We start from the raw sequence: 25,051 nt of genomic DNA, 5'->3' as shown, positions 1-25,051 counted from the left end.
AGTGGTTCCCCCCCCACAACAAAAAACTTTTTTTAAAAAAGGTAATTTTAGTTCAGCCAGTTTTAAAGGCATGACAGGTTGTAAATTATGGGTCTAAACCAAGAAGGTTTTTCTCTTGGTGTTTTATTAGCAAGAATCCAAGCCCTGGTGAGGAGCCTTCTTGGGGCAGAGAGGATGGGCCTGAGGTCCTGTGGAAGGAGGAGAAGACAGACAAACAGATGGGACCCTTCTTAGAAGAAGGGGGCCTCCCCTGATGGCAGGATGCACACTGGGAACAGGTTCCAGGGCTTCGGGAGGACAGCTGAAAACTGCCCTAGGGAGTGTTCTTAGCAAATCAACTCCTTCCTCTTCCCACCCCCACTCCCAGAGGGTAGGGTACCGCCTTGCATCATGGAGGTGGCCTCACTCCTCCCTAGAGGGAAGAGTTCCTTTAAACCAGGGTGGAGCAAGCCAGTCTGAGAAGGAAAGAGGCAACAGTGGGTTCTGGAAATCTTTTCAAGCTTGGGGCCCAACCCCCAAAGACCCCTACCAGGCGTCATACCTGGACTTTCATCTCTCCAGAGAACTAGGATTAAACCAGAATCTCCAGAGCAGACCCTTCACCTCCACTCCTCCCCCAGGCCATGATTCTCTTGACTAGCGGGATGTGCGATCTTAGGCAAGTCAGGCCCTCAGCTCTCTAAGATTAGTCCACTTTACTGGGTCTCGTGTCCTCTGACAGGGATCAACCCCGATTCACCTACAGCGGTACACTCAGAATAATTTTCTGTGCCCTAATGGTCTGAAAAAGTGCTTCTTAACCCTGCACCCTTTTTTTGGAGACTTGGTTCCCATTAGGAAATATGATCCAAAGAACATCCTCCACCAGAAAAATCCAAACATTTTGCACACAATTTCAAGATTTCAGGGGTTAATGAAAGCTTTGGAATCCATCTATAGCCCAAAGTTAAGACACCCTCTCACAAATCCACGGGTTTTCACTTTGTCCCCATTGATGGGGATGAAGTGCACGCAAGCCTGCAGGAACCTCCTCAAATAGGTGGGAAGAAACTAGCCCAAGGCAATTAGTAAACTAAGCTTAACTGGGGATGGGGTTGGGGTTATTACTTGGCTATTTTAAAAGAGCAAGCAACAAGATTTTTCAAACTTGTGGTAGCACAATGCTCTTTTAATTCCAATCAGCAGCCAAGGAGCTCACTAGCATGACTTTCCTCGTGGTTTCTGGTGCTCAACTGCTGGAGTCATTCATTCCAGATTTTTTTGGCACCTACTATGCACTGGGCCTGTGCTGTCCACACGACAGTTGCCACTCCTCAACAAGGGAAATGTGGCTACTGAGCATTTCAAATGTGGCTACAGCAACTGAGAACTGAATTTTTATTTAAGTGTTTATATATAATTTAACATTTTCTTCCGTAAATTTTATGAACTCTAAATACAGTTCTAGTATTTCCAATGAAAATTCAGCATATGAATTGAGACAGGCTCTAACAGTGAATTAAAATACACACTTGATTCCTAAAACTTAGTACCCTGCCCCCAAAAGTAAACTATCTCATTTATTATTTACATTGATTACATGTTGAACTAATAATCCTTTGAATTGACTTTTAAAACTTTTGAATTAATCTTTTATATTAATTTCACTCTTTTCCTTTTTAATGTGGCCATTAGAAAATTTACACTTACGTGTGAGGCTTGCATCACATTTCTATTGGACAGTGCAGGGCACTGTGCTGCAGTGCAGAGCATGGAGGGATGGATGAAGAAGCCAGGCAAGCCTCCTGCTCTCATGGAGTTTACAGTCCAGCAGGGGACCCCAGTTTGGTTAGGATGGGAGAAGAGAATGGACAAAGTTAACTGGGTTGTGAAGGTGGGCTGGCCACAGTATCCCTTCAGCAGTGGGTGATCCTGTTGACTTCTCAACAAGAGAGTACCATACGGCTGACACCAGAGAAGCACCCCCCAAAGCTGGCTCCCATCCCAGCTGGAAATCACACATCAAAGATGTCCTAATGTGCCAACCTCTGCCCTTTCCATAAGATCACCACTGACCTAGTCCTTCCTCCCCACCCTGCCTCCTCCTTATCCCTGTAGGGTGGAGAGGTGGAAAAAAAAGTAATTGTCTAGGAAAGCTTCTAAAGGGGGCGGACCTGGCACGCTCCAAGCAGGGCAGTAGCTGAGAAAGGGGGCGGGGCCGGGGAGGGGAGGAGGAGCTGGCCCAGTGCCCAGGGCTCTGTGCCAGGCTGATCCAGAGGCAGGGCAGCCAGACAGGCGGGCAGTCGGGTGGGTTGACAGACAGGGGAGGAGCTGGAAAGGAAAACACTGATCTACGGGAAGGTGCAGGACCAGGCAGAACTGATGCCACCACCAAGGAAAGAGTCAAGAGTACACGAGGGGTCTAGAAGGCAGGGACACCACTAGAATGTATCTGTGGTCCCATGAATGTGGCCTTTTAAATGTATGTGGCACACATTCACGTGTGCTCCTAAGCTAACGTTTAGCACAGGCAAGAAGAAAAGGAGAGGCTCTGGGCTGAACCCTATTCCTCCTCCTTGGAAGGCTCTTGTATTGTGGTTAATATGCTCCTGGCCCACCTGAAGTCAGGGAAGAAGAGGGCGAATCACTAGGCTTCTTACCAAGACACATATGTGCATGCACACACACATATATACACACACACACTAACCTGGGAATAGGAAGTTCCAGTTGAAGGAAATCAGATTCATATACTGAGGCCTGAGAGGGTCCTTAACAGACACCCTCATTTTATAGATCAATAAACAGAGGCTCAGGAAAAGGAAAGACTTGGCAACTCTGAGGTAGGACTAGAACTCAGCTCTCCTCTCAGGCACCCAACCTTGCTTCATTCTCTCTGACAAGAAGTGTTAACACAGCAGGAGCGTGTATAGCCCCGATGTCAGCAGCAGGAAAAATGCCCATATTCTGTATGGCTAAGTGCGTGCCAACTGGCTTTTACTGCATGCGGCTCCAATTCGGGCACAGGATTTAACTTGCAGAAGAGCTAACTACACTATAATATGGCTGGATGACTGTCAGAGAGATTTGTTAGCAGGGAAAAAGTGTCGTCATCAAAAATCCCGTCTTGCAAAATTTCACCTCAGTTTGGGATAGGCAGGGGTGCACAGCTGAGTGAGTCGTAGAGTGGGAAGGTGGTACCCGGTGTATGAGAGCAGGCAACAGAGGACTACTTGACTCAATTCACTCATCTTGGAAATAAATGGTTTGACAAGAGAGCCCACAGTTTTTTTTCTTGCCCATCTGGGCAGTGCCAGAGGAAGCCAAAACAGAAGCTCAGACTGCGGAGCTCTTTCCAGACAAATTCCAAGTCGGCCCGGGCCAACTGCCACTCCCTCCCTCCACCATGCTCTCTGTGCTTTCACCTGAGGGCTTCCTAGAGCCAGAGCTGGCCTCAGAGTTCTACAGTGTGAAGCAGGGGGTGTGAAGAAACCATCCGAATGAACGACTCGTGGGGACAAACAGAAGAGGTGACACAGTGTAAGCAGTGCAACCCGGCTGGAGGAGGCAGCCATGGTATGAGCAAGAAGTTAACTGTTGTGGACACTGCTCACCATCCTTCTCTGGCTGGCAGAGGGAAGCGTTTCCAGGATCTTCCCTTAGGGTTGGGGAGGTTAATCCGCTCTGACAGAGGGAAAGGTGGGTGAAGAGGGGCTGGAAAGAGAGGTTGGTTTAGCTCTCACTGCCCAGTGGAGATGTCAGCATCTCTCCAGAAAGCTTCAGGGCCAAAAGGTCTGGCACTCTGGAGCCCAGAGACCTGGCTGAGGATGGAGCCGATACTCCATGGAAAGCATTATGGGGCATGCCTCGGAAACGGAGACAGGCTGAGTGTCTTCTGAGGAGAGAGAGCAAGCTTGGAGAGCAAGCTTGGAGAGCGTAGCTGAAGGCTAGAATTTCGAGGCAAAGTTCTCAGAAGCAAAGACCACCCTCAGTCAGTTTTCTGCAACTCACAATTCACATTGAAAGACCCTAGCGGGGTTAGAGCAATTCTTGGAATCAATAGTGTTCCCTGGGAAAGGATGAGACTATCCTGGTACACATTTTACAATAATTTACCCTATTAGTGTAAAGGAGCTCTGGTTGGGTCCCTCCAAAATGAGGTTAACAACCTCCAGTAATTCGTGTCTCCCCTCCAGCTGCCAACACAGACCTGTTGGTGGCTGGAAACTTCTGGAAGCTGGTGTTTCTTTCTAGTGGGTGCAGTTCTTCATCAGAACAACTCTCCTCTGACATGGATTCCCATCCTGAGTTCTGCTCTGGCTTTTGCAGCAGCAAAATGCCCTTTATGTGGAGGCCCTTCTCCCCAGCCCAGGGTTCTGCTGGGGCGTTTTCCAGGCACCATCCAAAGAGGTTCCCAGCCGTCCTTGACCAGGAGCAGGGGCCAGGTCTCTAACAGCCAAGGGGACCTAGGGCGGCGAATACAGCCTTTCACGATGGACAGTGGAAAGCAGGCGCGGGCAGGGCAACTGAGAAAGAGGTGCCTGGGAAGGGCGGCAGCAGCTGAGGGTGGGGGAGGGCTGGCAGCAGCTGGGGGGGAGGAGGGGAGCCCTCATGAACGGGCAATTGAGAAGGGCTGAGCAGCTGAGCGGCTGGGCTGGCGTCGCCGGGCCTGTGCCCCACGTGGGCCGCCCCTTCCCCCAGCCCCTCTCACCTCACCAGGGAAAGCTGAGCGCTCACCCTCCCACCCCGGCCGCTGGGTGGGCCGAGTTGGCAGAGCACACGGAGGGGAACAGAGGATGCCCCCGGGACCCCCTTCCGCTGCAGGGCCCGGCAGTCTAGAATGTTCGGCCGCCAGAACCCCCTCGGCATCCCGACTCACCCCAGCCGGTCCCACCCGGCCCGGGGGGCCCGGGCTACCCGCGCAGGGCCCGGAGGGGGAGGGGACACACGCCGGGGGCTGCCGGGTGGGGGTGGGGACCAGGACTTTGCCCTTTGTCTCTCTCTCCAGAGCCACCGGCCGAAACCCGACCCCATCAGCGAGCCAGGCAGCCAGCGAGGGGCAGGCTCCCCCTCCGGGGTCCTTTAGTAAATCCAGACCCGACCTCCCTGTGGTCAGGGCTGTGACTGAGGTGGTCCTGTGGGGGAGGGGGCTTCCCGCCTGCAAACAGGCCTGCAAGCATTTAAGTGGGAACCGGTTGAGGGTAGGGGGCCGGGAGGGGGCTGGAAGAGGGGCCGCAGAAGCTGGAGGGGAGAAAATGGCCCGGGAGGCGGCATTCCTTAGAGACCTCGGCTGGGCTGTGGGAGGAGGCAGGACCCGGGCCGGGAGGCCTCCCACTGAGAAGGCAGGAACTGAGGCCTGGGAGCGGGGTGGGGTGGGCTGGGGTTGCGGACCGAAGGGGCCTTCTGGGCCTACAGAGAAAAGACCCTCCTCCCGGGGCGTTCTGGGAGCCGCCACAGAAAATTTATAATCAAAGAGTCACACCTCTATGCAGATAGGGCATCTGTTTGGGGGTGAGAATGACCTTCTTTGTCTGAGCTCTTGGGGTGTCATCAATTAACTATAATCTTATTACTAACTCACGTTTACACAGTACTTTAGGGTTTACAGTGTACGTCTTTACACCTACTCTCCTATGAACACAAGAGGTTGATTTGAGCCTCTAAACCACGTAAGTTTGAGAATATTTTTATTTCCATTCTGCAGTTCAAAGGAGGCTCAGAGGTTAAATGACCAGTCCCAAGTTGACACTAGCCAGCAAGTGTCACACCCGAAGTCTGCTCCTGGTTCTTGCTTCTCAAATACATGTATGAGCTATGAATTATGATCCTGTAGGCTTGTAACAAAGGTCAACTCTTTGTCCCTTCCTGCTAGGAGGAGGGGGGATGGGAGGGGAAGCGACTCGGATCCCTGCCCTTCCCCCTAACCTCCCATTTTCCCCAGGTTTGAACCCAAACAAAAGGAAAAGGAGAAAGAGGGAGAAAAAAAAAATCAGCCGAAAGATCCAGCCCTGGTATCCACAAGAATGCCAAAGGATGGAGGCTCTTAGAACTCAAATTACCTATTCAGCTTATTTCGTGGGGTTTGTGGAGTTGGGAGGTTTCAGATGAGGAATCAAGGGCCAGGAAGATACTGATCCCAGATCCCACAGTGTACATATCCGGGGGAAGGGCAAGCTGAGATCGACACCTGAATCCTAAAACAACTCAAGTCCTTCTCTACTTCCTTCAGCTCTCTTTCTGTGGGTTTTTCATTCCAAGAGCAGAATTAACAGTTCCCATCAGAGCTGCCCAGACAAGGGGAGAACTTTGTTTTCTTCAGCCACTCAAGATTGCCTGAAAATCCGAACAGTGAGAGGAAAATAAAATGCAAAGCAGATACGAAACACCTGCGGAGGAAGGAGGCTCAGAGCAAAGAGAAATTAATATTGGGGATGTTTTTATGTGCTAACCTTATGCTTGCCCCCAAAACACTCAACTTCTCTGAGTGTAAGAGGATCACTTGTTCCCACCTTTTAAGAGAGCTCAGCCTTGAAGGTGGAAAGGCCTGGGTTTGAATCCCAGCACTACTGCTTATTCAAGGTATGACCTTGGCTAAGTTAACTGTAACCACTGAGAGCTTCAGCTTCTTCTGTAGAATGAAGACTACACCTGCAGGGTTCTTGGGAAGATTCAGTGGAGGAACACTGCCTTGCTCTGAGCAGATACCAATAAATGCTCCCTATAATTGCAGAAGGAATCGCTCATCTTTTGACCCACATCACATTACACAGAGCTCTGGAGCAAAGAAGACGCTCGATAAGGGAAATAAAAAAGGACATCTGCCATACCCATCTGAGAGCCTCTCCCTGCTAGGATGCCACCCCTCTCTTCCAGAAGAGTTGTCTTCCCAGACTTCCCTCCCTGTCTGTCTGCAGTGCTCTCCTTAATCCATTCCTATTTTTCCTGCCTATCCTCTGCTTCCCATTTCAGTCCATAGTCTCTTGGCCTCTGCTTTTCCTGGATCTAAAGTGAAAATGCTGGAGGGCAGGAATTTTATCTTGTACCTCTTTTGTGTGGCTCCCTCCCCCAATGTGTCTCCCTTCCCTGCCCTGAAAAAGACCCAATAATGCTAAATAAAAACCCAAAAAATATTTAATTCAGCACAGGGGTCATGCAAAGACTCCCATTTTTACATAGGATGAAGTGGTGACCACCATGTAAGAAGCAGCAAAACTGGCAATGCTTTAAATATGGCCGGAGGGAGGTGGGAATGGGTGTTACTGTTTACTGGGTACAGAGTTTCAATCTTGTAAGATGAAGAGTTCTAGAGATGAACGGAGAGGATGGTTGCTCACTAAGGCGAATGTTCTCAATACTACTGAACTGTAAACTTAAAAATGGTTACGATGGTTAAGTTTTACGATGGTTAAGTTTTACGTTATGCTTCTTTTCCTACATAAGACTATTTTAATAAATTATTTCATACTATTTTAAATTTTTTTAATTTCAAAATTAAATTTTTTAAATTAAACCTAAAAATTTTTTTTTTAAATAGCAAGGATAGAGGAGAAAATCTAAAAAGCTTCTTGAGAAAAATGAACTGATAAACTATATTTCTTTGCATCTCCACTGTAAGACCCAGGTCTTTCGCTTGTTCTTCATTGGATTTCTAGTACCTGGCAGAGGGCATGTCATACAATAGTAGACTCCGAATAGATTAAAAAATAAGTGGGTGCGTGCATGCATGAATGAATGCATGACTGGCGGTGCCAAGCTCTTCAGCAATATGCAAGCTACCCCAGATATCTACACCATGTTCAATATTTTCTTACATGATTTAGTTGTAAATAGGTATTTTTAAAAATCATAACCCCACCCCTAAATGGCTAATGACTGAGTGGCAAGACCTCCCACACACATACCTAGGCTAAAGTGGTGGGCCAGGTAATGTTTTGAAGAGAGCAAAGGAGCTTGGGGCTAGGTAGGCATCATTCCTCTTCTAGTCAGAGGTTTAAAGGACACTCATTCAGGTGGGAAAGTGGAAGAAAGATGATCTCCCAGAGGTAAATGAGGTTTGCGAAGATCGTTTTATCCCACCTCTTGCCTCCCACGGCTTATTCTGGACCGATGTCACTCCACCCTATTCTAAAAAGTCAGCAGAGACAGCTTTGAATCAAATGGTTATACACATTGGCAGGAAAACCCTCTAGATAAAATAATGTCAGTCAGCTAGGTTTTCTCTCCTTCTACATTTAATAAAAAGTTGCTGGAGTGGACACGCTGGAGCAGTGAAAAAATTATTCTTCCAAATCCTGATGCCTCCCCAGCCAACATCTTATTACATCTAGTCCTCACTCAGAACACACTGGCTGCAGCCACCAACAGCCACGTCTGTGAAGGATCATCTTTGCCCTTTAATTTAGGGTTCTGTCTCCAAATCCTGCCAAAGCAACTGCTCTCTATTACAGTTGGACTTCTCCTCCCAAGCAACTTAGAGACCTGGAGGAGGAAGTAGCATAAATATGTCTAACCCTGAATAGATATCCTCAGCAAGTTTACTCCACCCAACAGCCCACTTTAGTTCCTGTCCCGGCTCATTTTCTCCTTCTCGGAGTACCTAATGGAAAGTCGACGAACCCCAAGCAATCCCAAATGGCACTCCAGAAAAGAAAAAAAACACACATCACTCTGCAAAAACTAATTGTAAAACCCTTTATAGTAACTGATTAAAGTCACAAGCCTGTTAAATGACCAAAAACCACATCCGGGTTGGAAGCCATTCCCCTCCCCACTCCACTAAGAGAAGGTTCAACCCTCATTCCCTGATCTGAGATGTGCAAAGGGGCTATAGGTCTGAGGGTATGTGTGTTTGCACCCTTCGGGCAGGGAGGGCTGAAGAAAGGAAGTGGACAGGAAAGCGGGATCTGAGCACACCTTTGGGAGCTGTTTCCAGACCAAGGAGAGAAACTGGGATCACTGTGGCTTTGCCATCTAAGAGGACACAAGAAGGAGAGCAATGTATGCAGTCACTTCGTGGGGATCCAGGGATCCCCAGCTCCTGAATGCCTACTTTGTTAGCTTAAGCAAGAGCAGAAAGAGTATCAAGTCAAACATGCCCATCTCTCACTAGGTAGGGGAAGCTGCTCATTTCTTCCTTCCTCAGAGCTCAAGGGGACTCACACACAGTCCCCTTCATCCTGAATTCTTACCACACCTACCTTACCTGCAGAATTATGGTAGTTCCTCTCTCACCAATGTCCCCACCCTCCATGTACCTTTGACAGTAGCCCCAAAGTATGAAATTTCAGCTAGGAACCTGGCCCAGGTAGAGGGCATCAACAAATGGAATATATGGCCCATTCTCCTAAGGAAAAATCAGCAGTATTCTCCACTATGCTTGCCCCATCTCTCCAAGCCATCGTGAGGATGGTTAAGAGACATGGCGGTTGGGTCTGTATCTCGGGGCTCTTGGGGGCTTGCCCTGATGAGCTTCATCTCCCTCTCCCAAAAAGTGGCCTTTTCTTTCAGCATACAGCTTATCAAAAGTATCCTGCACACAAATCCCCTTCAACATGCCCACCCATCATTGTTCCATGTAAAATACAAGCCATATTCACATACTTGAACACCCTACCTACCGCCTTAGACACATACCAAGCTGTTACACAGTCCAAAGACAGGAGGCAGTAGTCCACCTCTAAAACAGTAACAATAACAGCTAATATGTAAGAGCACCAGTTGACAGTTAAAGCAATTCAGGTTTAAGAAGGTTAAGTAACTTTTCCAGTTTCCCAGTCATTGCCTGACTACAAAGCTCTTGTTTTTGAGCACTGAACTCTCCTGGAGGGACCTTTCCTCCACACTCCTGTTGGACTGAGTGAGGGACCTAGGGGAGGTCATGAGACTCTGACCTAATAGAACTTCCTCCCTCCTTGAGCCTCAAGAATTCCGAAAATGATTTCTGACCTCCCTGCTCCTGTTGCCAAAGAACTCAGACTCCACAAACAACCTTGACACAAAACTTTTTCTAATTTCTAAATTCTCTGATTTCTCCTCTGAAAAAGTCTAACTATATCCAATCAACTAAACTAAACTATCCAATCAAAATTCACTCAGACTTAACATTTTCCATTTCAAGTGGCCAAAACATCTGGATGAAGAACTAATTTTTAAACTGAAACTAACTCAAAATGAATAAAAATTGAAGACTTCCTTAACCCACTTTTCCTAAGGAAATGTTGAGAGGATTGACTAAAATCCACAAAACAGATATGTTGCAGAGAGAAAGGGAAAATGAAGGGATCCTCCATTTCTGTCTCCTAAGAGAGACTTCATCCACACTCCCCCTAAACCAGGAGCAAAATCCCCACCCACCCTGACAGGTCACTTAAATATCTTTAGCCACCAAAATGTCACTTGTCTAATAATCAAACTTGTCCTTAGGAGTCTTGGAAGTATCTGGACAACCCAGTCAAAAATTCTTTTACTCACCCAGCTGTTTGCTCTGTATTTCATTCAAACACCGTACTGATGGGTCACCATGCTCTCTGCCACATGACCAGAACATCAGATCCTGGAAGCTTGGACTTCTGCACTAGGACTGCATTTCTGCTGGTGTTTGTTCTGTGTACAGTTACATTTCAGTGTTTCGCAATCAGGTTTTCTCCAACTATATTAAAATGATGAGGTCCAGGGCTACTTTTCTCCTGTGATTTACCCATAATGAACACACATTTTATTTCAGCGGTCTGTGTTTAGGGTGAAAGCTTGTTCAAGCATGTTGTTTCTTCATTCCATGCCTATTTATTGCAAACCTACTGGCTGCAAAGGAGAAGCAGGTCTTACAAAGCTGGCTCAGCTTGTTCAATACTAGGATGACCCCTTGCACCCACTAAAAAGTACGGAGCCCTCTTTGAACAAACTCCAAGTTGTCCTACTAGAATGCAGTTAGCAAACTGAGGACCGGCCATCTCCCTGCTGGCACTACACCCTTGAAATGGTTTGTGTTATCACAGGATGATCATTTTCTAGATGAATCAAACTTTTATCAATAACCAAATGAGCAAACACTTCGAGTCTCCGTTTTTATGAGATCTTATTTTGTTTTGACAGGCATTTAAAAAGGTGGGGGCTTGGCACAGGTGGAAATGGTATGCAAATTTTACATTAACATGGAGTCAAACACTGGCTGAGACCCTGAGAAAGATCTTCAAAGCCTCGCCAACCGCCAACCGGAAGACCTGTTGTCAACCTTTACAAAGTAAATAAAACCCATCACAGACTCTCTGGGTACTATTACTCCCTTTGTTATTGTTTTAGTCAGCCTTTGGGCCGTGGGGACACAGTCCATCTTCTGAGGATTACAGATTACTCTATGCCCCTTAGCCAAGGGGCCTCAGCTCCTGGGAGAGGGCAACAGCTACGTGCACCTCCATTTTCTCTCCACCTCTCTCATCCTCCCACTTTCCCCTGACACACTCCCTTCCTCTCTCCTCTGCCTCTTCACTCCACATTTACCCACCGGCCTTTGGCTTTTGCTGTAGAATGGAAAAGTCCTAGGAGGCCGGGAAGCCGCGGCGAGGTTTGGGATCTGGGGGCTCCCAGGACCAAGGCGAGGCTGTCGGCGGCGCGCCGCAGCCAGGGGTCTCGGGGACCCTGGGAAAGGAAGCCCTCCTCGGAGACCCGGGCCTGCGGATGTTCCCGGGCAGGGGCTGGTTCAAAGGAGGAGGAGGGCGGGGGCGCCGCGCGGAGCGGGCAGAGATTGCGAGGCCGGGGCCGGGCTGGGGCTGGGGCCGGGGCCGCGCGGGCGGGGACGGGCTAGGGCCGCGGGGCCGGCGCGGGCTCTCCAGGAAGCGCCTCCAGCGCCGCCGCGACTTTCTCTGCGTTTTGAAAAATCGAAGGGAAGGCAGGCAACTCCGAAAGCCAAAAGCGCCTGGCCCTCCGCGGAATCTACCACCCGTCTTCCAAACCTGGTGCCTGCGACCCCCTCTCCCGTGGGTGGCTGTGCGCCTGCAGCCGCTCCTCTGTAAAAGGGAAGCGGGCACTCCACCCCAACCCCCATCTCTCTTTCTCTCTTTTTTTTCCCCCGTCTGGAATTTCCAACCCAGGACTAACTCGTCTGATTTTTCCAGTCTCCCCTGCTGCTTTTTTCCTCCTCTTTTCTCTCCCTAACACTCCCATCCCAAAATCTAAACTGCACTTTCTGGAAGGCATTAGCCACATTTTAAGAATCTTAGGAGGATGGGGAGCGAACTAGACTGAATTTAAATTCTAACAGCTGACAAAATGTCTGTTCTTCAAACGCCTTTGGTTCATACATTTATTTTAATGAAACCACCCCTCCAACATCCCCCCCCCCCCACACACACAAATCAACACAGGTATAACCAATACATATCTCTTCAACACAAAAATCCTTAAACCTCTACAAATAGCATTCACTGGTCTCCCTCTTTTCACTTAACTAAACCTGAAACTTTTAATGTTTTAAAATTTTATACTCACTAGCCTATCTCAATGGTGTCTTTGTCAACTGGCTCTTACACATTATACACATTAAAGTATAGAATAAATAAACTCAAAAAATAAGCCTTAAAAGTACCTAAACACATAAAATGTGATTCAAATGACATATATTAAGGTAATTTTAAAAGATTAGAAGCTCTGAACCTTTGAATCAAGATTCTTCCAATGGCTAATGTCATGTACTTCGTGTCTAAAACATAATTATAAGAATGTTTTGCTCTTGTTCCACCAAAATCTATGCCATTTAAACTTTACATTTGGAATAGTTAACTATACTCTGAATAAATTAGTGATGGGAAATTACAATTCTTCCCCTGCTTTACTCAAAGTTCTCCATCTGAGAAACCATTGGAGTAAAATTTCATCTTTTACTGCTTTGGGTCAGAAAATAAACTTACAACTTTTCCAAAGGATAGTCAAATACCAATGTCCTTAGGAAAGTCATCTTGAAACACAGCACTAAATGATAAAAAGCTAAAGATTTCTCTAGCAGTGAAGAAAACTTAATTTATGAATTTTAACATTTACTTTCTAGGTGAAAACTAAAATGGGGTGAGTGAATTGATTTCCACCATTCCTCCAAACAGTGCAGAAAAATGAAGAACCAACTGATTTTTTAAAAAACTTATTTAAAATTCAAAAAACCTATTAAGAAAATCTTTTCAGTAAATGTAAGAAACTGTTTCAACTTTAAACTAACTTGTTGAATACCTCGTCAGATGTATCTTTTGACTATAATCACTAAAGCAAAAGTGCCTGAAAATCCTCCCACTCTATCTAGTATTTTTTCTCCTTTGTTGTTGTTTCTTAACCCCCATATAATTTATTTTCAGCCCCAAAGAACAATTTTCCTTAAAGGCAAACCCATTTCTGAAGGCAAAATTTTTGTGTTTTGAAAACATGCAGTGATCCAATTATTTCTTCAGAGCCTCTACAAATCACTTAAAATTAAAAATATTTTTGTCATTTACAAGACATCCCTTCATAGAGATTTTTAAAGCGGCTAAGTAGAAAATTAAACTGAACAATCAGAATAAAGTTTGAACACTTTCTCTTCTGAGAGTTTTCACAGTTGTGTCCAGAAGATCAATTTTTGTGTGATTTTTAAGTTAGAAATTTAAAGGAAAGTGTTAGCCCACCTCATTTGAAGTCAGAGAAAACAACCATTAACCTGCCTAAGGAAATCAAAGTCTTTAACTTGAACACATTTCACCCAGAGAAATGTAGTACACTTCTTCATTTTTTTCTTAACAACACCTTTTACTTTGATGACAACACTTGACAGGAGGTATGCTATCTTTAGGCCACATTCCTCTAGAAAAAGGTACACATAGTGGCAAATGAAACAAAAGTTGGGGAAATTTTAAGGAATTTAAGGTATTTTCTCCCAAAATACACAAGTCTCACCAATATGGTACCCTCTTAACTGCTCAAGTGTCTTTAAAAAAAAAACAACCCACACATTTACAAACCCTTTCCACTACTGTTAAAATTCTTTTGGCTTTCCTCCTTTGTCCTAATATTTGACAGTAAATATATACAAATTTTCAACAGCTGAAACTCTTGACCAAAATTCCAACACTGACTAAGAGAAGATTTGGGAAGGTGATCTCAGAGAAATTTAATGTTGCCTATTTAAAAAATTCAAATTAATATTTTCAGTTTAAATGTATAGTGTTCAGTCTCTTGAGTTCTTACTTAAAAGGAACAAATTCTATATATCAAATAGACACAAGGTAAAACAAAATACATTAAGACTTCAAAATCAGGGCTGCTCAGAAGTAACTGCTATAATATTATCTTTTATTTCACATGCCCCTCTAAAACAACAACAACAACAACAAAAAACCCAGGACATTTAGGTTGCTAGGTTTTTAAGAATTTCTTAGAAATGTTTAAAAGTCATAATTCATTTGGAACTGAGCACATCAAGGGTTCTATTTTAAACAGTGAAAACAGTATACACACATACACACACACACAAAATACATATGCACCATTGTTCATTTTGCTTAAAATATGTTAATCATAGTTAATCAACTAGTTCCTGTTCTATAAATCCATGAGACTAAAAAAGCCAGTAACAAACCAACTAAAGAAACACTTTTCAGACAGACTAAAAACAAATACCACAACATGCTTCCTCAAAGAACACAAAATGATAGAGCAAACTTTACTTCATGAAAACAAACTTTCTTTTTTTTAAATCCTAAAACTTCAAAAATTGATTCATTCTAGAAAAATGAAGTGCCTTACCACTACCCAAGGGAAAAAACAAAACACAACTGACTCAATGTGCTCAAAAATTATTTCAGGAAGGGGGAGAACACAAAAGATTGAATCTGGGTGTGGAAAGGAAGATTTTGTACCCACTCCTCACAAACCCCACCCCTTGCCAACTCAAAGGAGCCCTGAGTAATACATTTTGGAGGGAACGAGAAGGAGCCTAAAAATGGCTTTAAAGCAAGCAGATGGCTTAGGGAAAAAGATCCATAAATACAGAGCACCATGAAAATTAAAATATAAATGTTTTGGGTTCCATTTCATCAACATTTTGCCATTTTCTTCCTTTTCAGTTTATTCCCTTTAAAATTTAAAACCATCCTTTGGAGCAAAAGAAAAATATTCCACATATTTCAGAATTCCAGTTCTTCTGGTTATTTCTCATCATGTTTCAAACACTCAGCTTTCAGTTCAAATATCCACAACCTTCTCAATAAATCTACTGATGTCAGTGTACATGTTTCCCTTATCCCATCTCCAGGAGATGCTTCCAAATAATAAAGACTTTTTTTCTTTCTTCTGATTTTATTGCCTCTTTACCCCAACGCTAATTGCCTTTCCAATAACAGTATTTCAAGCACTTGAGGTTAAATCACAAGCTCTATAAACATAGTAACAAGCCATATTGATCATCTATAGATACAATAGTTCCAAGTTACTTAAATATCTCAGGCTAAACCACTGAACAGTTTCTCTCCGGTTAAACTTTCTAGACCCTCTTAACTGCCTCCAAAAGAGCATAGCCACCCACCTTCACTTTGCCACTCAGAAAAGGCCAGGGACTACTCTGAAATGCAGCAAGTTTCCAGTTGAAATGAGGGGACAGAGGGAGGAGAGGATCAAAGATTTACTGGGGGCTGCAGCATGAGAGAAAACTGTACTGTCAACATGTTTAAGTCAGATTTGAGAAAGCAAGAAGACTGCTCTTATACTTCCCAGTTCAAGGAAAGATCTGAAATCCACCATGAATCAAAACTGGGGATAATATGATAGCATGATAGAGGTTCCCCACTTTGCTCAAGTGAGGACAGAAAGGTATTGGGTCACACACACACACACACACACACACACACACACACACACAAACACACACCATTCATCCAGGGAGTTCTAGACCCTCCAAAGAGCCCCAGCTCACAGCCTGAACACAAAGCTCTCACCCCAGATGGTCCCCTTGTAACAATGGACTGAAGGAGTGGGGGTGGGGGGCTCGGAAAGGATAGTACAGCCAAAGCATATTTGCAAAATCCAGTTGGGAAGAGAGGACGTGTGATGTGAGTGACTAGGGGTAGGGGTCTGTGAAAAAATAATGTCCTTGCCTGTTGCAGAAATATAAATAAAGCAAAAGTATAGAATTCTTCTGGGGGCAGGAACTCATTCTACTTCCCCTAGGGAGTCAAAGGGGAGCCCCCCACAATCCACTTAAGAAGTAGGGTGAAGGAATGGTGGGAAAAAAATGGCCTGCTAGGAAGTTGCTGAAATGTCCATGAGTCTAAACTCTTTAAAGATTTTTTCGCTTCCCCACAAGTGATCCCACACATCTTGAACAAACTCCACAAGGTTTCTCCCCTATTGATTTTTTCCCCTTCACTTCTCCAAGTAACATCTCTCAGCCCACCCCAGCCCCAGCTTATTTTTTTTACAAGCTGTAAACCACCCATTACAAGATCTTAGCCAATCTTCCCTCCCTGCCCCCAACATCCGGAGTTGGGGGTGGGAAGGCCAGTAATGGGTTTCTTCCACTGGAGACACTATGGACCCCTAAACACAGCCTCTCAGTGCCCCCAGGCCGACCGTCTCCGCAGGGAAGAGCTCTCTCCTACCTTTGTTTTTTGGGAACCGAGTGTTCAATCTCTAGGCGTTTTCCTTGCAGTTCCACTTTCCCTAAAGATTAAATTGAAAAAGACACTATGAGAGCTTGAACAGGACTGGGGGGCGGGAAAAGGAAGGAGAAAGGTATTCATCCAGGAGTTACTGGGATCTGAGCTCTTCCTAGGAATCCAGGTAGTGGGTTCCGCAGCCGGATGCAAAAGGTCGCTCGGGGAATGGTGGACTCTATGCGTTCATTATTGTGTTTTCTTAATTTTTGTTTTGTTCTTTCACTGGGGATAGTTGAGTAGTGGCTCGCTCTGGGGGCCGGATTTGGAAGAGGTGCGAGGGCGTCTGCGTGGCCGGCTGCCTTTACTAAAGGCTCCCAGATGTGGGGTTCCAGAAGGGGCCCAGAAAGGGCCCCCCGTTTCTCCCAAAGTGCATGGCTGGGGGCGGGGGCGGTGCGGAATTAAACTTTATTTTTCTGTCGAGCCAGGGAGAAGGGCTTCAGGCGGTGGGGCGGCCACCTGTCGGGGCCGGCCAGGAGACGAGGCCCTGGGGGAGCGAAGCGGGGCCCCGCGGGGAGGGTCCCGGGCGGCCGCGGCGCGAGCCTCTCGGCCCAGCCTGGGCGTCTCGGGAAGCAGCATGGCGACCCGCCGCCGCCGCCGCCGCCGCCGCGCCACCCCGCTCACGCCCCACTTTCAAATCAAAATGGCTCAAGCCCCAGGCCCTGGGCGGGAGGCGGGACCCCGTCCCTCTCAGGTTGGGCCCGAAGGCTGCAGTCCCCACGGAAACCCAGGAGATCAGAAGCGGAGCGGGGACCCCTTCCCGGCTGGGCAAGGCCTAGGGCGGAGGAAGAGGAGGGGGTGCTCACGCGCGGGGAGGGGGGCGGACGTCCAGCCTCGGCCACCGAGGGGAAAACGTAGAAGGACGCCCAGACGGGGTCACCTCGGTGGCGAGTCCCCCCCACCCCTGCCACTGGGGCTAACGCCCCGTCGGTGGGGGATAAGGGGGTCACCACTCTAAAGCCCCCAGGTCCTCATCTCAGACTAGGAGGATGGGGTGAGGGAAGCTGAATATTTCCGCACGAGGAGCCAGCGTGGGGTCGGCGGGGGCGTCGGAGGGGGTGGGTGGGAGTCGGCTACGAGGCCAAGCCCCACAGGCCGGGGACAGAGAAGTTGGCGGACGAGGAAAGAGGAGGAGCAGGTCTCTGTTGTTCAGGGATTTCGCGGTGGTTTTTTCGTGGAGGTGGGTGCACTCTTACCGGAGAAAGTTTCGATGGCTTTCATCGCCCAGTGCTCGTCCGGGCAGTCCACGAAGGCATAGCCGGATTTGACCAAGAACTGGCCGCTGTAGGAGATCTTGTGCTCCGCAAACACTTTCTCCAAGTCCGCGGAGGTCACGCTCTCGTTGAGATTGCCGATGTACAGCTTGTTCATGGTGGCGGTCTCGGGCAGGACGCGGTCCCGGGCAAGGCCGAGCGGGCGGGCGCAGGCGGCGAGCCTCCTAGGCCGAGGCGGGAGGCGGCGGCAGCAGACGCAAACTTTCTTTGCACCCTACCCCTGAAGTTGTCCGGAGCCGGGGCGGTGGTGGGGGGGGCGGCCGGAGGGCGCGCAGAGGTCGCGGGAGAGTTCGGGGAGGCCCGGGAGAAGTGCCCGCGGCGCGCTGGGAGGCGGACGACGCGGCGCGGCTCCTTCCCTTCTGTCCGAAACCCCTCCGAGAGGGCTGGTGTGTCACGTTTCTCCGCGGCCGCCCTGGCGCCGCCTCTAAATAAAATCGACTTGAAAAAAAATGGAGCGGAAAAAAAAAAAAAAGGCGAAGCCACGTGGTGAAAGCCCCCACCCACCCTGCAGGGGAAGACCCCCGACGCCTCAAGGCCCTTCGGCCCTCCAACCCGGCCCAGCCCTCCAAACTCCCGCCCCGGGGTTGCTCTCCATTCACCGCCGGGGTAAACTGGACGGGTGGGGTCCGCTTTCTCGAAGCTCTACTCGCCCCCTTCCCCTTAGGAAGAATCTGGCCCCTAGGGAGGAGCCCCGCCCCCACCCATCCCCCTACCCGGGCCCTAGCTGGGGGAGGGTGGTCCGAATCAGAATCTCCCACCTCTTGATGGGTAAAATGTATGGTTATTTTTTATTCGAGTGGTCGGCGGTGGGGGGAGTTTGCCCACCCTACCCTAGCTCTAACTGCTAGCGACTGACAGGCGGGGGACGGCCGAGATAGACAAAGAGAAGCCGAAGACTCTGGGGTCTTCAGGAGGGGGTCGCGCGAGCCGGTGATTTCAAAATAAAGGAGCTTTTTCCTAGATCTTTAAGGGGGGGGGGGTGTCTCAGCCTTCCCAGCCCCAGCGCTAGGCGACTCCCTCGCCTCGGGGAATCCAGGACCTAGGGGGGTCTTGCGAGCGCGGGACCGGGAAGCTGGGAACACGGGGATCGCAGCTGGGAACGGAGGATCCGCAGGAAATCATGTTTCGGGATTCCCCCGGGAGAAAGGGTGGCTCACACCCAGGGTTCGTCTGTTGAACCACAACGTCTCGGGGTCCTAGGGAAAGCGCGGCTCCGGCCCAAGATGACCCCGGGAGAGGGAGGGGTGGAGAGAAGGAAGAGGAGTGGTCGCGTGAGCAGACCCGGGCTAACCGAAGGGGGAGGTCTCAGGGAGGGAGTGACAGGGTGGAGATCCAAATGATCCCCTTTTCCCTCCCTGACGCGGGGGCGGACAGGTGGAGTCCCCTCCGCCCGCCCCACCCACGACAGCGACGGCAGCTTTCCCAGCGCTGGGTCCGGGTCTCGGAACTTTGTTTGGGGTGCAGGATTTGGATCCGGGCGGGAAGGCGGGAGAGGGGCCGAGGGCGGGGGGCCGAGAGCGAGGCCCCGCCCACGTCCCCAGGTCAGACTCGCGGGGGGAGGGGGTAATTTCCGCTCGGCGCTCGGGGAAGCGAGGGGCGGGAGCTCTGCTCTGAGGAGGGGGCGGCGGCCCCTCCCCCGCCCGCCTAGGGTGGGGGAAGCGGATCCGCCCTGGTCCCTTCCCTCGCCTTTGACCAACTCGTTCCGGATCCTCTGGCCCCGGGAGCCCGAGGGACGGACCCGACTGGGCAAGGGGCGACACGTGGGCGGTCGCACCCCGTCTCGGCGGTGGGGGAGGGGGCAGTTGGCCTCTCGTTTCGGAGTCCCGGATACGCGGCGCGGAGCCGGGCGTGCGGTCCACGCGCACCCGGGATCCCGGGCCGAGGAGCGAGCGAGGCCAGCGAGTTTCTAGCGGCGGGGGCTGGGCCGGCGCCAGCGGGTGGTGGAGAGCGCGGCCCGGGGACCCTGGAGCCCCTTTACTCAGCTAACCGAGGAAAGGGGGGCGGACCCCCAGTAATGCCAGAGTCTCCCCGAACTGGGCGGAAGCTCGGGTTTTGCTCCGGGTTCTGCGGGAGGGAGAAATAATTCTGTCGGGGGGCACGCGTGCTGCGAGGGCAGGTGAGGAAGGGGGTCACTCTCCCTTTCCCGGTCCCCGACCCCATTGTCTCAGTCGCCTGCGGCCCGGGCCGACTCCGCAACACGTGTTGGCTGCACCGATATGAATGCCTTGGATTTTTTTTCTTGTTATTATTTTGTGTTTGCAGAGTCAGTGAGCCGACTCCGACTCCGACTCCGGCGCACCGCCCTTCTGGCAGACGATTTTATACCGTTCAAAAGTCGGGAGTTAAAGGACGATACGCTGCACCTTTGTCCCCCTCCCCGTTTTCCCCGCTCACAGAAAAGAAATGGGGCTTGGGCGTGGGGGTGGGGGAGGGCTTCCAACTCGGTTTCTCCATCTCCACCACCTTCAAAACCCACCCTCCAAATCCGCGTTTTGTTCTTGCCAGCCACGTGTTTGTCGGATTTTTACTTTTGTGATTTTTTTTCCTTCCGTGGTTTCACGGAAATTAAAATACTATAAGCTATTAGTTGCTGAGTAGAAAAAGGATGCTTTCTATCCAAGAGGGTGGGCGGTATCTGTATTCCACCCCCCAACACACACACCTCCTCCCACCCTCCCCCCGTTTCTGACTCTTTAATATTTAGTCAGCTCTTGACGACAAACAATTTAAAACAAACCAACGAGGTGGGAGCTGCCTGCCACATAGTAGGCATTCAATAAACTTTTTTTTTAAATGAAAAGCAAGCCAATAGGAGCAGTCGAGCAAAGAATATCCAGAGAAAAATTAAGAGTCCAGGAAAAAAATATTATCTTGCCCAGAATGAGTGGGTCTGTTGCCCTAGGACTCTTCTTGGTGATGTGTGTGTACTTTTGAAAGGGCTGAAAGATGGTCTCAGAAAGGCTGTTCTACTCCTTGGCCTTTTCCTAAATATGGAGCCCCACTCTCCTGAAACTGTTTCTGTTATATTGGGAAGCAAGGAAGAGGGTACTAGGTAAGGCATTTCAGTTCCCAGAAACTTAGTGCTGCTTCCTTCATTTAATTTAAATCTTTAGGAATTAATAGAATCACCTCTCAGGTTTTCTCCATGGGGAACATATCCACTACTCTATCTCTTTATTCCTAAAACAAAAGCAAGTTACACCCCACAAAAATCTCCATTCAGATCTCTAAATGCCTGTAAAATGCAGCTTACCTTTTCCTATCCTAAATTCAAAGGGAAACAAATTTTTTTAAGTTAATCGTTGAATTCAGTTCACTTTTAGGTTGATTTTTGTTTCCATTTAAAAATAAAAGGCTAAATGTTACCTGATGTTAGTTTTTTAAAATGTTTTTAAATGACAGAGGGAAAAATATAAATGTATTAAGTTAAAAGTTTACTGATAAATTGAAACTCATCAGTTCTTTTTAAAAATCAGCTGTTTCACTGAATTCTAATCCTCCCCCTGCCCCCCACCAAGGGTTTCTGTGTATAGTCAGAGGCTGCAAGAACACAAGAGAGAGGAGACAGCTGGGGTGAGATGCAGACCCTTTTCAGCCCCCAAATCAGTTTTGCCTCAGTGACCTGGCTATTTTAGGCTGAGGTTGGGGGACTGGATGATGTTGACTGGTGTTTCATCTCTCCCCTCTGAGTGAGCCCAGCTCTAAAATTAACCTGAGGGAAGGGTTATTTCTTGTCAAGACTCACATGCCCAGGTTGGGGATAGGAATGGGGTGACTTGAGATGCCATCGTTTATCATCATTCTTTTCTTTGGCTTTATTTAAACAACAGCTAGTAAACATTTTATGTGTTGTTTGTTTTTTTCTACACAGTTTCTTTAGGAAAGTTTAATCTTCAGAGTTAAATTCTGTTGGTGAGTGTTAAAAATATAGCTGCAGGATAAACTGTTTTCTTTAATAATAATTTTTAAAATTATTATCTTACGCTTGTTGTTTTTCTCCTCTTCCTCCTTCTCCATTTTTTTTCTGGAGAAGTGTTTGGTCTAGTTACATAATTCAATTCTCTGAATTCAGAAACACTGAAACTTGACTCCATTTTAAAGATGGGATTTTGTTCCATTTTCCTTCAATGTGAACATACAAATATATGCAGAAAGAAAAAACAAAACAAAAAGAGAACAAAACAACTTTAAAAACTTCAAAAAATAAAGTGAAAAAATCAACAATTCCACCATTGTCATGCAAAATTAATTTTAAGTATTTCCAGTTTTTTCCATTTGTAATAGTTTTATATTTTGTCATCTCATTTGTATATCTTGATTTCTTTTACTTGCTGTTGTGCCATAAATATTTTCCCACGCTGCTCAAAGTTTTGATAGCTATCATTTTGAGCCAACATGTTACATTCAGCCCAATAGATGTAAGATAATCATTAATCATTATTGTTAGATATATGGTACATCAATTTTTTAACTTTCATTAGCAGTGGTGCTGAATAGATATTTGGGAGCATAGAACTTTTTTCTCTTTTAGATTAGCTCCTTTGGATAAATCCCCAGAATATATATTGCATTTTATTTTATTTTTTATATGGATTTTAAATTAAAATTTATCAATGACTTTCTATTTTCAAAGCTTCCATGTTTTAGAAAAAAGAGGACACACACAAGTTGGAAAGCAGTTAGGGGGTAATACAATAAAATAGAATTTCTCCATTTTTTAATTTTCTGATGAATCATAATCAATATTGAAATAAGTGTATGGTTTCTATGAAATATAGAAAAAGAATGTTTCACATTTCCTGATGTGAAAATTTCACATTCTCCTTTGACTTTAAGGTTTTTGAAGAAATTTGTCTTTTGTTTGCTTGGTTTTTGTTTATTTTGTTGTTGTTGGCTTGTTTTTCATTGTTACTGCCTTGGGATATTTATTTATTCCTGCAACTTGAAGTCCTAGTGTGGTTCTTTTAAATGCCTATAACTTTGAAAAAGTGTAAATTAGCCCCAATTTAAAAGCACATTCAGCATTTTCTCTTGTCAAATAAATAAGGATAATTATGTGTTTGTGATAACTCATAAAATGTAACAGAATTATAAACAGAAAAGGAAATTTTCTCCTTCCAATTATTATGTAAAAGTGTTCAGTGTTTAAAACTTTAAAAAGAAATATGTTTATTCCAGAGATAGAAGAGATTCAAGGAGGAAAAAGAACTTTCAGAACAATCATTTGTTTTTCTATGGGTCACGCAGTGTGTGACAAAACTGCTCAATTTTTTGTTTTGGCTCAAGTTTGCAATGTAGAAACTTTTAGATAAGGAAGGGAATCGTTTATTTTAGTAACTTTTAAAAACTGGATGTTTCCAAATTCCATTTGTTAGTAAATTAAACTGCACCACACTAGCCCCTATTGACACATGTGAAAGGAATAGTCAATAACATTCCTCAGACTACATTAGTACTGCATTTTGCATTTTTTTTCCACTCCAAAATCGTTTGGTTAAAAGATAATGAACAACTTTGTTTAGTCCCTATTTTACACAAAATGTAAAATAGATCCCTGGTTTGTTTGAGGGGAAATTGTACAATTGAAGAAAAGACAGGGAAATTAATGTTATTTTTCAAAATAAAACAAGTTGTAAAAGGCAACAGAAGTGAGGGAATTTATACTTAAATGTTTTTTAAGTGGAAATAGCAATAAGACAATTTTGTACTTGAAAGCTACCTATCTTCTAAGTATTTAAATGATTTTAATTCAAAATGAATCAGTTACAGCATCAAACTGCATGGAGTTAATTTGATTTTAGCTACATAAACTCTATGCTTCTTAAGACTAAAATAATTTTCCTATCTAGAAAGCAAATTAATTTTGTTTGCTTGTTTAAAATTTTACTTCTGGTGATAAGATTAATTGATTTGACTCCTATTTCTAGGTAGGACTTTTTTTTTTAAGGAGGTGTCTTAAATATTTCTGAGTGCTTAAGAGGGGATGATGCTATGTTTTTTATATGCAAGTTGAAAAAATTAACACATATACTATTTCCCTAATATTTCATCACCCAAATACTCATTAAAAACACTTCAAAAAAGACTCCTGTCTTTGTAAAACAAACCTTCCCATTGTAGGGTAAAAGGGACCCAGCCTAACAGTATATATATATATATATTTTTTTTTTTAAACTGGTTATTTATCTAAACTGAGATACAGTTCTAAAAGTGATTTCTGATTTTCATGGGTTAACAGTCTAGAAAGACTTTGAGTCCTGCCACCTCTCCCATTAACACTGAAAAAAATTTGAAGGATTATTATGAACACAACTTAACTTGAATTCTTCAACATAACCAAAAGGTATTTGATCAGCATTTGTTTGATAAATTACTGAAACATTTTCATGAAACTCTTTTCATTCTACAAGGTACTTACAACGTGTATGGGAAACAAAAATTAGAGTTATTTCTAAATTGCTTTGAAATGAGGTTCAGGATCTCTTTCCCTATCTTCCTCTTCTTCCCTGCCCCTCCCCCCGCCCCTCCCCCCGTTTCGTCCCCCCTCCTCTCCTTTTGTTCCTCCATTTTTCTTCCTACACCCGACACTGTCAATTCCTTTCCTCCTCCCCCTTTACCTTTACCCTCTTTGCAATTTTTCTTTTTTCTTTGTTACTTCTCTTCCCCCTTTATTATTCTTTGACTCCTCTGCCCCTCAACCCATTTCTTTCCTCCTTTTGATCAGTCTACCTATTCAAACTTTCCATGCTTTTCTTCCCTCTTTCCCTCTTCCTTCTTCCTCTCCCACTCTCACTGGCTTGTTACCATTCAAACTGTTATTTCTGGTGAAATGGAAGAATATAGAGAGTCTTAAATTACTTTATCCACCAAAACGGGAAACTTGTTACACACTTGAGAAGTCCAGGGTAATTCAGACCCCAGAGCTCCTCCACCCCTGTTCTCCCAGGATATGTTGTCTGAATATTCACTAGACACTTTTATTTCTTTGTATCATTTTCCTGCATCTTATGTAACTTATAACTAGTTTGGTTATTAGCATTTTATGTATCAAACCCTTGAGAGCAAAGACTATACTCAGGGAGTCCAACACAGTGCTAACAGATGTCCAAAATATATATTAAATAACTATCTTTT

At 46.2% G+C, this 25,051-nt stretch overlaps 1 protein-coding gene across 2 annotated transcripts in view; it reads right to left on the bottom strand.

Annotated features, from left to right (window-relative positions):
- Nucleotides 1-18,512, bottom strand: part of IGF2BP1 (insulin like growth factor 2 mRNA binding protein 1) — a 42,817-nt gene extending 24,305 nt beyond the window's left edge. The window contains exons 1-2 of one of the 2 annotated variants that reach the window (XM_010960551.3): nucleotides 17,840-18,512; nucleotides 16,590-16,650 (exon numbers count right to left, since the gene is read on the bottom strand). In XM_010960551.3, coding sequence (XP_010958853.1) covers nucleotides 16,590-16,650; nucleotides 17,840-18,014 — 236 coding nt within the window. In that variant the 5' untranslated portion in view covers nucleotides 18,015-18,512. The remainder of the gene's footprint in view (nucleotides 1-16,589; nucleotides 16,651-17,839) is intronic. The other variant, XM_010960550.3, reaches the window with a different exon arrangement.
- Between the last annotated feature and the right edge of the window lie 6,539 nt (nucleotides 18,513-25,051).

This window comes from Camelus bactrianus, chromosome 16 (genome assembly GCF_048773025.1).
Source record: "Camelus bactrianus isolate YW-2024 breed Bactrian camel chromosome 16, ASM4877302v1, whole genome shotgun sequence".
Taxonomy (NCBI): domain Eukaryota; kingdom Metazoa; phylum Chordata; class Mammalia; order Artiodactyla; family Camelidae; genus Camelus; species Camelus bactrianus.
Note: the sequence above shows the minus strand (reverse complement) of the source record. Positions and strands in the feature narration are given on the sequence as shown.